This window comes from Necator americanus, chromosome X, assembly GCF_031761385.1.
Source record: "Necator americanus strain Aroian chromosome X, whole genome shotgun sequence".
NCBI lineage: Eukaryota > Metazoa > Nematoda > Chromadorea > Rhabditida > Ancylostomatidae > Necator > Necator americanus.
The window spans coordinates 24,240,180-24,253,187 of NC_087376.1; the positions used below are offsets into that span (position 1 = coordinate 24,240,180).

Genomic DNA, 13,008 nt, shown 5'->3' on the forward strand with positions numbered 1-13,008 from the left:
ACATCCTCTATTGCAATGCGCCACTCCTCTCCCCGCCTTTCCTCCCTCATCCAACTTCCATTCGTCAAAAATCCATTCGGACGTCCCGATGGGCAATGGCAATTCATTTCATTCGACGAATCCCAGTTGGGGAAGAAGGGAAGGGGGAAGAGTGGCGCGTTGCAATAGAGGACGTCGTAAGAGACAGCATTCCGAAGTCGTCTATTTACAGTGATGCAGGGAGAGACGAGCGGAACCACCCCTGTATGCTTGATCTACGAACCGATAAAGTTATACTCCAACGAAAATCCATACCACGCCAGGTTCGTGGGGTGATGCCTTTAAGTTAATCCTGTCAGTACTACAGAACCTTTCACTCTGCCAATTGAGTTGTGTCATCTAGCACTTCTAAATTTTTCTTTTTGTGTATAGCACTGATACAAATGTATGATACTTTGTTCCGCATGCGTCTTTCTTTTTCAAAGCGAGTTCTACTCCAACAGGAGATCACTGCGGTTTAATCTGGACGTCTAGTCCTATTTTTAAATTGATGCTCTCGCCTACTTCATATTCGTGGATATATTATAGATAAAATTGTCCAGAAGAAATCTAATGTCAGTATTGTTGGTGAGATGATCCTACAATTGCAAGTATTAGCAAAACGGTTGATATGATCATTTCGTCTCCATTTTGAGCGTTTTGTTTTTACAGTAGGACCTTTCTTGTTTTTTCAACTTCTACGAGAAATGGTATTGTGAGTATAGACCCTTACTATCACTGTGCATTGCTGCAGTTCGTCATGAGTCCACCTCGATCCCATTTGCTCTACCGGGTTGTTTCGAGTGTAGCCACTTACGGAATTGTACCGTGCTTTATGTCGTTATGACTTGACTAAATCAGAGTACAGTAGGAATCAGATGTAATCAGAATTCGGTAAGAATCCGAGTTGTCGACGAATACAACGCAGAAGAGCACTTAATGAATTTTCACGCTGCGAACGAAGATAACAGATGTCTTGTTTGGAACAATTAAACCGTAAAAATGGTTTATGCAAAGGATTTACAAATTGCGACACAAGTAACTTCCACCTGGCCTTGACGACTGGTACATCTTTGGAGCCATTCTTGGAAGTTTTTCATCACACTCACGGTATCTGAAGGTCTCCTTTTATTTTTTCCTGAATTGAATGTGTTGAGTGGTCCAAGGAACGAGAATGACGCTTGAAAACTACGGTTTTGAGCTACTCTCACAGAAAAAAGTCACAGTGGCTTGAATCAAAAGAGCGCGGTGGCAACGGAACTGCCTTGCGAAGGGAGATGTGGTGTTTTCGGCTGCTCTTACATTTTTGTGGCGTCTGGGTGGTTTCCTCTTCAGTACAGATCCTGTTTCCCTTACTTTTTGAACCTACAGCGAAATAGTTTCCCGGTCTATAACACTTGCTTTAGAACGTAAACTGAATCACGTGCGAAACGCCCTATTCTTCGCAGATACAGATTCGTCATTTTTAAAAGGAGGCCCCACTACAAAACCTCGATGACCACCCGACGTCGGCATAGTGACGACCAGGGTCAGGCGTGAGTTGGGAATTTCTCAGCAGGAGGTCGTAAGAGGGGTGTCGGAGAAGGAGGGGAGTCGTAAGGCATGTCAGCAGAAGGGAGAAAAATGAAGAAAGCAGGAAGAAAAAGACGAGGGGAATGTCGATTTCAAAATAAACTCATATAAAGGGATAAAAAATTTTTGGAAAAACAGATGACTGAAGTTTTTTTGAAGACTTTGCCGGTATAATTTCACACCTTTTGCTCTGGGACTATTTTGGGAAAATACTAAATAAATGCGCAACGGTGGCGCGTTACAATCGTATGCAATCGTTGCAATCGGCGTCGTACAGAAGAGAATTCTGGAGGCTGCCATCTGCAGTGATGCAGGGAGAGATGAGCGGAGCCACCTCTCTCCATAATCTACGACGCCGTACACAAATACTCCACTTGAAATTAGTACCACCTCAGATTCGTGGGGTTGTGTCTTTAAGTCACTTGTTTAAGAAACATTTCACCAAGAAGATGGAAAATGTTGGGTATGAGAGAAGGAATCAAAACGAGTGAGTATCTGGCATAAATAAGTGGCTGATGGTGAGTGATGCCACTATCATACCACATTCAACGGTGCAGCGTGATGTGTCACCTTTTTTTCTTTTGCGGCTGTCAGTTATCAGCCCCTGACAAAAATGGGATTTTTGCATACAGTGTACGAGAGTTAATAGAGCGTAATTCTCATCCAACAGTGATGAATTCATTATTATCAATCGAAAGATCAATTTCGATGCTGTTGCTTAGTGAAAAAAAAAACATCTTCAGGCGCAATTAGGGATAAAACTAGTACAAAGTAGGCTCCACGAATTTCTGAATAATAATATTCTCTGAATTTCTGAATATCGTAACTCCAAGTAAATTTCATGCAATAATGCTGAAAAAAATTGTAGAGAGAGATTTCTTCTATATTTCTACAAAGTTTGGTGCTTCTAAATTTCCTCGTTTTTTTGAAACCTAGTTGAGAAAATTTTCAAATTTTGCCTCAAATTTTCGGGTTTTTCCCAACTAGCTTCTGGGAGAGCCATAACATCTACAGAGACCAAAATTTGCTGTTAAGGGTTTTCTTTGATACTGAATCAAAATGTGGTATTGAATTTTTCAACTGCGCTACCGTGATTTCGCAACGGGAAAAGGTGCAAAACCTCATTTTTTTCGGCAAAGCGTCGAAATCTGTATGACTTCAAACAAAGTCGAATAACTCAGCTCATAGTTTATAGAGACGAATTCGTTTCAGAGTATGCTATAGCGGAATATTTTTGCTATCATCGTTTATTTTTACTTTCTTTCAGGTAGGCTTGGTTCTCTCATAATCTAGTTGAGAAAAAAATGAGAAGAAAGGTGAATTTCTCAGTTTTTTTCTCAACTAGCGTCCAAAAAAACCAGAACGTCCCTGAAAAAGATTTTTTTAACTGTTTTATAGCGCAAATCTTTCTTTACACAAAGCACCCACCTCTGTCTTCCTCTCTCTCTTCTCTAGTCTATTAAAAGTTTAGGATAAAGTTTCTGGCGTTAATTGATCCGCTTGGGATGCGTCCCCACGTTCACTTCAATTCAGAATCGTTTGAGGTTTACGAACGTGTAACTGGCCTATACAATAACTTGCGGTGGCTAGCCGATGTGTCAAGTCAGTGTTTTTATCCTCCCAGACTTATCCTCCCCTCCCAGACTGATACCAATTTATCGACCCCGGAGGAATGAAAGGCTTGGTGAGCACTAGGGCGGATTCGAACCTCCGATCGATCGTGCAGGAAGCGGAACCTCTAACAGCTACACTACACCATTACACTACGGGGATCCAACTATTCATCGTCTCTAATCAATGTCAATGAGTGAAATTGTGTGTAGAATGTAGAAAATAATGAGAAAATGCTTATAGAATGTGGTCTGCGTTGGTATCAGTTGTTTTTTTTTCATTTTGCAAAAGTGGAAAAATTTCGGCGGGGTCAAACTTTCAACCTTTGGTAATCGCTGTCAAAATAAGAACTGTGTCGTCAAATACACGTTAAGAGTTCTCATCATCTTTTCAATTTATATTTGCACATGTGTACTGGCTTACTTCTTATCCTTACAGTGAGCTATCAGTGGCATCTATAATATAATATATGTTAATAAAGAATTAAGGAATCCAGCCATGAATAACGAAAATGAATGCTTATTAATTACCAATGACTTCTTGCCGTTCGTAACACTCTGTGAGCTATAAGATTGCCTCACATGCAGTTCCTTAACGTTATCCAGACATCAGTACTTAAGGATACTGCACAGTGCGTAGATCTCATTCGCCTTGGTGACAATAGTTAAGAACGTGGTGGTTCACTAGCCCAGCTAGTCGGCGAGACTGGTCACTTTGTTTTCCTTTCGAAGGTCATACATGGTGTACTTAGAACAATATCGAGGCTTGGCGAGAAGAGAGGAGCTTGATGGGCTATGCATGGCATCAAAGACCTCGAACCAATTTCAGGCCTTTATAAAGACGAGTTTGTCGAAACGTCAGGCCAATAAAAAAGCTTCACCTAAACCTCGTTGGCATAGCAAGAAAACATAAATAATACATATTTTTACTTTACTTGCGCTTTATATTAATATCCATTATAGCACTATTCATTAAAATTTGCTATATTATACTACTTGATTTATTTATTAAACGTCCAATTTGTTTCTTTAATTCTGTTTATTACAACTAATTTTTCATTGCTATATGAGCGGCTATACTATTGTAGAATTGAGAAAGAAGGGGCCGTTTGCTTGTGGGTTTTTTTACGGAGGGGGTCGTTATCAGGAGGGTTTTTTTCCAACAACACGCTTGACTCTGATGACGACTGAAGACCTTATTATGTACCTTACATGATGGAACCAACCGTAACACTCCACCCACCCGTGATTTCACGAAATGTGGAAGTTATTTCCGTCGTACCTGTATTTGAGATTGAAATCTACTGGGAAATCACCAAACGAAGTGTTCCACTTGTTTTCCTTTTCCATTGTGGTTAAGTATATTGGTCGTGCTTTTCGTTTAGTACCTAAGGAGGATCCCAGGCATTTGTATGAATCGTAGAAAAAACGCGAAACGAACCTACCAATTCTTAAATCAGATTGATCAAGAATATGGATACAAATGATGGGATAGAAGTGCGTGAAGTGAATTTTCCAATTATGCGTATATAATTGTGCATTCTCAGCGTCTGGTTATTTCAACACTTATCCATTTTACGAGCATTCACTTCGTCATACGACAGAAGTTAAGAGTTGCTTTATCAAGTAAACCTTACCCATATGTGTTTCTTATCTAACTAATTTCCAAATTCGTGTTTGGGAGGGCTGTTCAGCGTTTTCGTTGTTTTTCCAAACAACATCCATCAACCTGTCTAATGCTGGAGACCCTAACCTCAAAGAATTTCTCCGAAAACTTGTCATGTACACATGAACAAAAACTTTAGATATATCATACACTCACAACGCTAAACTTATATTAGATGTTAAGAATTACCAGTGCTCAATGTTCAAAGGAACTGGAGAGTACCAATCTAGCTTTAGAAAACGAAGTGTAGAAATTCCAAGCTTATTTCGGCTGAAAAACCAACCGAGTACGTAAATTAAGCAAAACTTCACAATAACGGGAGGTAAGCCTACATGTTAACATAGGTGGGATTCGAGAAAAGTGACTTTCTTCGTGTCTTTGTCGTACATGTGTTGTCACCACAAAGTGGAGAAGTAAATTTTCAGAGCCTTTAAAGTGTAACACAAATACCACAAGCGCAAACTCGATAGCGAATCCTACTCGAAAGCGAATCTCCTTCCCAGAAATGCATCACGTTTTTTTCCTCGTTTCCTTCTCATAATCGAGTCTTCTATGTACTGTTCTCAGAGAATATTTCATCATCAGTTTCATAAATGAATTGTGGGTGATATAAAGATTACAAGTGATGTAAAGTCCATTCCTTATGACAATGGCACAATTCAAAGATATATTTTTTTTTAAATTCTTCTGGTGCTCTGAGATGCGTTGAATGTTGCTTAGATGTACGATGTTTTCGTTAGTGACGCTAAAAATCACATAGAGTAGTGAACGAATGATGTTTCAGAAGAAAAGAACATAAGGAAGCAAGTTCTTGCCAGTTGATAAAGTTGGTCCAAATGTTGCACATATAGAAAGAAATAGTAGAGTACAAGCTCTTTATTTCATTTATAATCTTAGTTTCATGTAAAAATGGGTCCTTCTTTACTGGAGATCTCATGTCCATTTTTAGCCTCTTACATCAAACCATTTAACAATTTTTGCGGGAAAAGAAAATACCTGCAGTAGTATTTGTGTTGTGCTCTTGTTCAATCTAACAGGATGAGTCGTAGCTACATAAGCGTAAAGGTTGGACCTTCCTTGAATCTTGGCATTGAGATTGCACTTGTTGATTGTCAAATTGAAGCAAGAGCCAAGACTGTTAACAAAGTTTATTACGGCTAACGTTTCAGCGTCGTCGCCCTCGTCGGAGCATGGAAATTCAGATCATTTGTAATATATCCTCTCGAATGCCTCGTCCAGAGCAGCTTCCATAAGATGCTACATCCAAAATCAAAACCAAAAGAACCGAAATCGTTTTGCTTACCTAAGTAGCCGCGTTGCCGTGATATTAGCGAACCTCCGCGTGACAAAATTGCTCCGATAATACTAACTAGGATCTGACTCAAAACCCGCGAAGGTCTTGATACAGAGCCGGCTCGTTAGTCACGGCTGTGCACTCCTCCCTTCTGTTCATTTTTGGACTTTTAGCGCCTATCCAAACGCCTCCAAAGTTCCGCAAGCCACAATTTCGGGTTCGTACGATAGGACGAGAGGAGTTGCTGGGTTTAAATTTTTTCATCTAACATAGATGTCCTTTAATACAACCACAAATAGGCCGTCCTGTTTTGCTAACATATTGTTCGCTACATGTTTTGCTAACTAATTACATAGGCTACACCAGAGAGCAGTGCAATGCAGTCGCAGTTGCCTGCCTTATCGTATGAACATATTACACAATTTGGAGTCAGGCAAATGCGGTTGTACGGTCTGTTCCGGATTAACTGCTTCTTGCGATTTGTGGGAGGAATTTCCAGAACTGATACACGATTCGTGCCCGGCAACCTTCAGAGGAGAATCATGAGTGATTCAAGAATTACTTTGATAATATTCGCTGTAATGCCAGGTTTAGATTACAAGGGAAATTCTTTGGGTTACTGGATCGGGAACGGAACCAAAAACAGTCTTTAAATGTTGCAAGCCCTAGTAGTGCTAGCCTTAACCATTCTTCGAAAGATGAGAAGATAACGCCTCGTGTTGTTGTTATAAGCAGTGTATCTCTTTCTAACAACGCGCTGTCAGTTTTGGATCTGGGTTTCTCACCTGTTCAACCGACTGGCCCCAGGATTGTACGAAAGATAGTGGCCTGCAATACGTACATGACCGTCTGCAATATAGAGCAGGGGTTGGAGAGCAAGGAACGGGAATAGGTAGTGCCATAAGTTCTACTCTTCCTTTGGTGCCATTCCCGCAATGATGCACAAACCACAAGTCCCAATTCCCAAGTGGATGCCAAGTGCCGCGTATTCACCACATCCGTCTTCTCTATTCCAAAACCTTTTTCGAGGATATGTCCTATTTCAAATCCTACACCCAAGCAACGCTCTGATCTACGTGAGATTTGCGAATTCTCAGTGCGTGGTAGACAAAGGTCTCTATCAGTTATAATGGAGGAGAGTATGCGGTCAAATCCCAAACTTAGACGCGATTTAGACATGGGTATCACTCGGCAACACCTGGATGACGCAACACTCTAGTGCTCTTCTTCATACGAAGGGTTCAAAAGTTCGGGATCACATAGAACAATGATCACACGACTGAAGTACGAACTTCCTAGTTGTCCGGTTCTATACTTACTGGTAAAAACACATAAGCTTTCTCCTTCTGCTCTCCTCTCAGGAGATCCAGAGGCACTCAAAGTACGTCCTATCATAAGCAATATAGGCGGGCCTACTGATAGAATATCATGGCTTTTAAACGTCATACTCGCCCCGTTGCTTAAGCATGTTCCCGCGCATTAATTTAACACCAGTGTTTCTTGTATTGGGAAAAAAGAGCGCGCTTGGGAAAAGAACGTGTCATTCAATCTTTCGATTTCACTTCTCTTCACACAAACGTCTCAAAGAGCGCTGCAATGCAGGCCGTGTTCGAGCAACTCGTAGAACACCGAGACATTCTAAATATGTACGGGTTTTCCATAAGGCAGCTTATGACGCTTCTGGATGAATTCTTAATAGGCTCCATATTTCGCTGGTCGGGACACTACTACAGAGAGGCTAAGGGTATGGCCATGGGGCAACGGCTAGCTCCCAAACTAGCCATTGCATTCATGTCCAAAATGGAACAACCCATTCTAGAACGAAAACCTTTCCTGTGCTGCCGTTACACTGATGACTGTTACATTATATGTCCCACTCAAGACGAGATGAACACTTGCTTCGAGTTTCTAAACCAACGATCCCCTTACATACGGTTTATACGGGAAAACCCGAAGAAAATTGGATGTAATTCCTTAACGTGGAAATACAGTGGTCCAACGGTGAGTGGAAGACACGATGGTTTTGAAAAAGTAGTTGTAAAAACATATTAGTCCGTTGTCTTTCCGCTCATATTTGGAAAACCAAAAAATCAGTCATTGACAACTTCTAACGGTTACCTGATGTAATGCGGAGCCAGGTCTTATTGCGCAGCGAGCTTATGCAACAGTGGATAACTCAAAACTGATCACTTTCTGTTTACCTTTAATAGGCGACGACCTAAGTAAGACAATAAGGGCCAATCTGGTTAGGTGTAGTCTTGTTGACCAAACGAGAGTTGTGTAAGTGCCTAATACAAATTTCAAGGAGCAATTAAACCTAAACAGAATGTACGATCGCATTTGCCTGACTCTAAACTTAATAATATGCCCATTCGGTAAGGCAAGGCGACTGCATGGTGTCTAGTGTAGTTTATTTAATTTGCAGAACATATGGCGAACAATATATTGGCAAGACAGGGCGGCCTCTTTGTGTTTGTATCAGAGGACATCTAGGTGAGATGAAACTTTTAAACGCAGCAACTCCTCTCGGAACTCATCGCAGAAAATGTCATGAAAATGCTCCCTTCTGCATAGCTGCCACAATCCTATCGTACGAACCCGAAATTGTGGCTTGCGGAACTTTGGAGGCATTTTGGATAGTTTAAAAATGAACAGAATGGAAGAGTGCATAGCCGTGACTAACGAGCTGGCTCTGTATCAAGACCTTCGCGGGTTTTGAGTCAGATCCTAGTTAGTATTAGCGGGGCAATTTTATCACGCGGAGGTCCGTTAATATCACGGCAACGCGGCTACATAGGTAAGCAAAGCGATTTCGGTTCTTTTGGTTTTGATTCTGGATTTAGCATCTTATGGAATGACGAGCTGCTCTAGACAAGGCATTCGAAAGGATATATTTCAAATGATCTAAAATTCCATGCTCTGACGAGGGCGACGACGCTGAAACGCCGTAATAAAGTTTGATAACAGTCTTAGCTCTTGCTTTGATTTGACAACCGACATAGCTACATAGTTATATTTTGAAAACACTGAACCATAAATTATAACAACTATTGTGACAGGAACGTTCTGCCACTTTTATTCTAGTTTTTAGATGTCCTTCAGATTTTCACTGTACGAAATCACGGGTTATTGCTTCATATATTCTATCTCTGACACATTGTCAACATCAACCAGCCGCCGCCACGTTTTCTGTTTCGCTTGATTGGAGTTCAAATTCCCTCATCGATTCATTGATTGTAATGTTTTCTGTTTTTATCCTCGACTTCATCCAGCTGTGGTTTTCTTGTCGACGAGGCTTACAGCGTAGTTCTGCAAATCTGCTGCAAATCCTATCTCACGCCTCAAAGCGGCGCAGCGGTGGCCCTGGCCGTCGGGCAGCTATGGTGGCGAGACTTGGTCTCGACAGGTTCAACCATGCCACAAAGCTGTCCGGCTTGTAGTCTGGTTTTTGGGCCAAGGCTACAGACCAGCTAAGTGAGGAGATAGTACGACGATTCCGGTGCCAGGCTGCTAGCTTGCTAGTGCGACAAGCCGACCGAGGACAACACCCCGTCGCGTCATACTGCTAATGTCTACTATGTGTTCTTCACAAGCAGGTAGGGCGTCCCCCAGAAGCGACGCGCATTGTCCTCGCCCTGGCAATGTGGCAAATATACGAGGGCTACCGGCTAGAGGACGGAGCCGGCCAAAGAAGTTAGTCCGCCATCACCAACAACATCCAGTGCGCTTGGCTACACTTAACGTTGGGACGCTTACCGGAAGAAGTCGTGAACTGGCAGACAGCCTCAGAAAATGTTGTGTTGACATATGTTGTGTGCAGGAGGCTCGCTGGAAAGGCTCCAAGTCAAGGGAATTAGGCGATGGCTTCAAGCTCATCTACCACGGCACATCAAATCGCAATGGCATTGCTATCATATTGAACGAGTCGTTTAGAGACAGCGTCACAGCAGTGGATCGACTATCGGATCGCCTGATGGCTGTAAAAGGAGACACAGGAGAAGTGGAATTGCGAGTCGTATCTGCTCATGCGTCACAAATGGGTTGTAGTGAAGAAGAGAAGGCGTGCTTTTGGGAAGATCTGGAGCAGTACGGCCAATCCCTGGAAGGCGAAGAAGTACTTCTAATTGGAGGAGACCTCAACGGACACGTCGGTTCTCGGAAAGACGGGTTCGAGAGTTGTTATGGTGGATACGGTTATGGAGCTCGTAACGACGACGGGTTGCGAATCCTGGAGTATGCTGTTGCAGGTGACTTGATCATTGCTAACGCAGTATCGGAAAAGAAAATCACATTTGATCACGTACACCAGCGGCGGTCGTGAAACACAAATAGATTTCTGGATGTGACGCCGACGAGATCGCCGACTTCTGCAGGATTCAAAAGTCATCCCTACAGACCATGTCGCTGCCCAACACCATTTGCTCGTCATGGGCTTGAAAATCTCCCGTCCAAGGAAGAGACATCCAAGGACTGAAAAACATTGCATCAAATGGTGGAATCTGAAAGATCGAAAGGAGGTATTTTTCGCATCACTGGCTCCATCTACACTTCTCCACCCTACTCGTAGTGTGGAGTAAATGTGGTCGTCTAGTTCCAGCGTTATACGCTTGACCGCGGAGAACACTCTGGGAAAGACGACTCTAGGTTCAGGCGGCAATTCGTGAGAAGAAGTCCAAATATAAGCTGTGGTGGAGGACACGTCAGCCTGAAGATCCGGTGCTTACCTAGCGGCGAAGAGGGAGGCTGAGAAGAGAGTCTCCAAGGCGAAATTGGATCGCTGCAAGGCTGTGTACGACATGATTGATACCAGAGAAGGCGAGCGGGCAGTGTATCGTTTAATCAGAGGGCGTCATCGCTCAACGTTGGATATGGAGCACACCAAGATCGTTAAGGGAGCTGATGGCGCCGTTCCGTGTCGCTTTGGTCAGATCCTGGAGATCCTGTGTCATCCTTCCATTCCAACTGTTCCCAGCGTCGAGGATCCTGTTCTACCAATTACTGCCGTCGAAATCAGTACTGCCTTTGCAAAAATGAAGTCGAACAAGGCAACCGGTCCTGATGACATACCTGCTGATGTCTGGAAGCTGCTAGGAGACCGTGTGGCTCGCAACTCTATTTAACAAGATCGTTGCAGAATGACGGACTCCAGACGTTTGGCAAACTTCCGTAACCGTGACTGTCTGGAAAGGGAAAGGAGACATTGCTTACTGCACTTCGTACAGGCCTATACCACTGCTGTACCATACGATGAAGGTTTTTGAGCGTGTCCTGAAAGCTCGTCTGAGGAAAATTGTCAGCGTTTCACCCAACCAATGCGATTTTGTGAAGGACTGCAGCACTATAGATGTTATCCATGCTGTCCGTATCCTTCTGGAGAAGCATCGAGAGAAGAACCGCAGTGTGCTTCTTGCTTTCCTCAATCTCGAGAAAGCTTTCGACCGTGTCCCACATGAGCTGTTATGGATGTCCATGAGGTCGCATAGAGTACCAGAAGAATATGTGCGGTGGACGAAGCTGCTTTATGCTAAGCCTACCAGCGTTGTGCGATGTGCTGCTGGAACAAGCAGTCCATTCCCTGTACAAGTAGAGATTCATCAGGGTTCATATCTCTCACCCTGTTGTTCATACTGTGCATGGACACGATAACGAAGGGAATCCAGAAGCAGCATCCGTGGACCCTACTCTTTGCCAACGATGTCATGCTCGCGTCGGAGTCTCGAGATAATCTTCAGAAACAAGTACAGTCTTGGAAGGATCGGCTGCAGCAACATGGATTGCGCCTCAATGTATCAAAAACTGAGTACATGGAGTGCGGACCAAGGATAGAGGATGGTTCAATTCGTGTCGATGGCACCGAATTAAACAAGGTGGACTGTGTCAAGTACGTTGGATCCAAAATGACTTCCACTAGCGACATTGATTAAGAAGGTCGAGCACGAGCACGTGTTAATGCGGCATGGATGAAATGGAAAATGGCAACAGAGGTACTGTGCGACAAGAAAGTTTCTGCTCGACTGAAGTCGAAGATCTACACGGCGGTTGTGCGTCCTGTTGCTCTTTACAGATGCGAGTGCTGGCCAACGACGAAAGCCTTGGAAAGAGTGTTATGGAGCTATGGAGATGCGGATGTTGAGGTGGACGACAGGTGTAACGCTAAAAGACAAAGCATCCAATGACACCGTACGCTCCATCATCGGCGTCGTCCCGATAACTGAAAAGATGGAGGCGCGACTGAGATGGTTTGATCACGTCTTCCGGCGATAGGAAAATTCTGTTGCCAAAACCGCTCTGGAGCTCGACGTTCCAGGAGTGAGGCCGCGTGGGAGGCCAAAGATGGTTAGACCGTGTGAAGCTGGATATGATAGATGCACGTTTGTGTACAGCTGATGCAATGGATAGAACCAAATGGAAGACAAGAAGCAGAAAGACGGATGCTGTAACAACGCGGGACAAACGCTAGGAAGAAGAAGAAGCGTAGTTCTGCAAATGCTGAACCCCTTCAATATGCGCTAAAACTTTGGAAACAATCAAAAATATCATCAATTCTGACAAGTCAACCTTTGCTGTAGATCGAAGACTTATTAAATAGTATTTGCATATTGCACTTGTGTCGTCCATACGAGTAGAAAGTGCAGAAAACGCGCATGCGCGCAACGAAGACGCGCTGGGTCGCTTACTCTTAGCCTTTCGTTTAGCGTTTGGTGAGCTGTGAGTTGGTACACCACTCTCTCGCTCTCTTTCTAGCTTCTCTCCGATCGGTTCTTGTCAGTCATGCTTCTAGAATCAACTTTTTATATACAGATCCCACTCACAACCTCAATACAAAATGAACGTTCTGAAATCCTTAT

At 43.2% G+C, this 13,008-nt stretch overlaps 2 protein-coding genes across 6 annotated transcripts; both read left to right on the forward strand.

Annotated features, from left to right (window-relative positions):
- Window positions 1-9,737: 9,737 nt before the first annotated feature.
- RB195_025231 (uncharacterized protein) lies at window positions 9,738-12,336 on the forward strand (the record flags this gene model as incomplete). 5 transcript variants are annotated; one of them, XM_064213281.1, is made up of 6 exons in its annotated part: window positions 9,738-10,460; window positions 10,534-10,677; window positions 10,811-10,876; window positions 10,924-11,257; window positions 11,310-11,759; window positions 12,086-12,336. In XM_064213281.1, 6 exons carry the CDS (start codon window positions 9,738-9,740, stop codon window positions 12,334-12,336), a joined length of 1,968 nt encoding a protein of 655 aa, XP_064069159.1. The 5 variants fall into 5 exon arrangements, with proteins under 5 accessions (XP_064069159.1, XP_064069160.1, XP_064069161.1 ...); XM_064213282.1 differs by lacking the exons at window positions 9,738-10,460; window positions 10,534-10,677; window positions 10,811-10,876; window positions 10,924-11,257 and having other exon boundaries at window positions 11,408-11,759; XM_064213278.1 differs by lacking the exons at window positions 10,534-10,677; window positions 10,811-10,876; window positions 10,924-11,257; window positions 11,310-11,759; window positions 12,086-12,336 and having other exon boundaries at window positions 9,738-10,481.
- On the forward strand, window positions 11,860-12,084 carry RB195_025232 (uncharacterized protein; the record flags this gene model as incomplete). The annotated part of the gene is made up of 1 exon (XM_064213283.1): window positions 11,860-12,084. One exon carries the CDS (start codon window positions 11,860-11,862, stop codon window positions 12,082-12,084), a length of 225 nt encoding a protein of 74 aa, XP_064069164.1.
- Window positions 12,337-13,008: the final 672 nt, after the last annotated feature.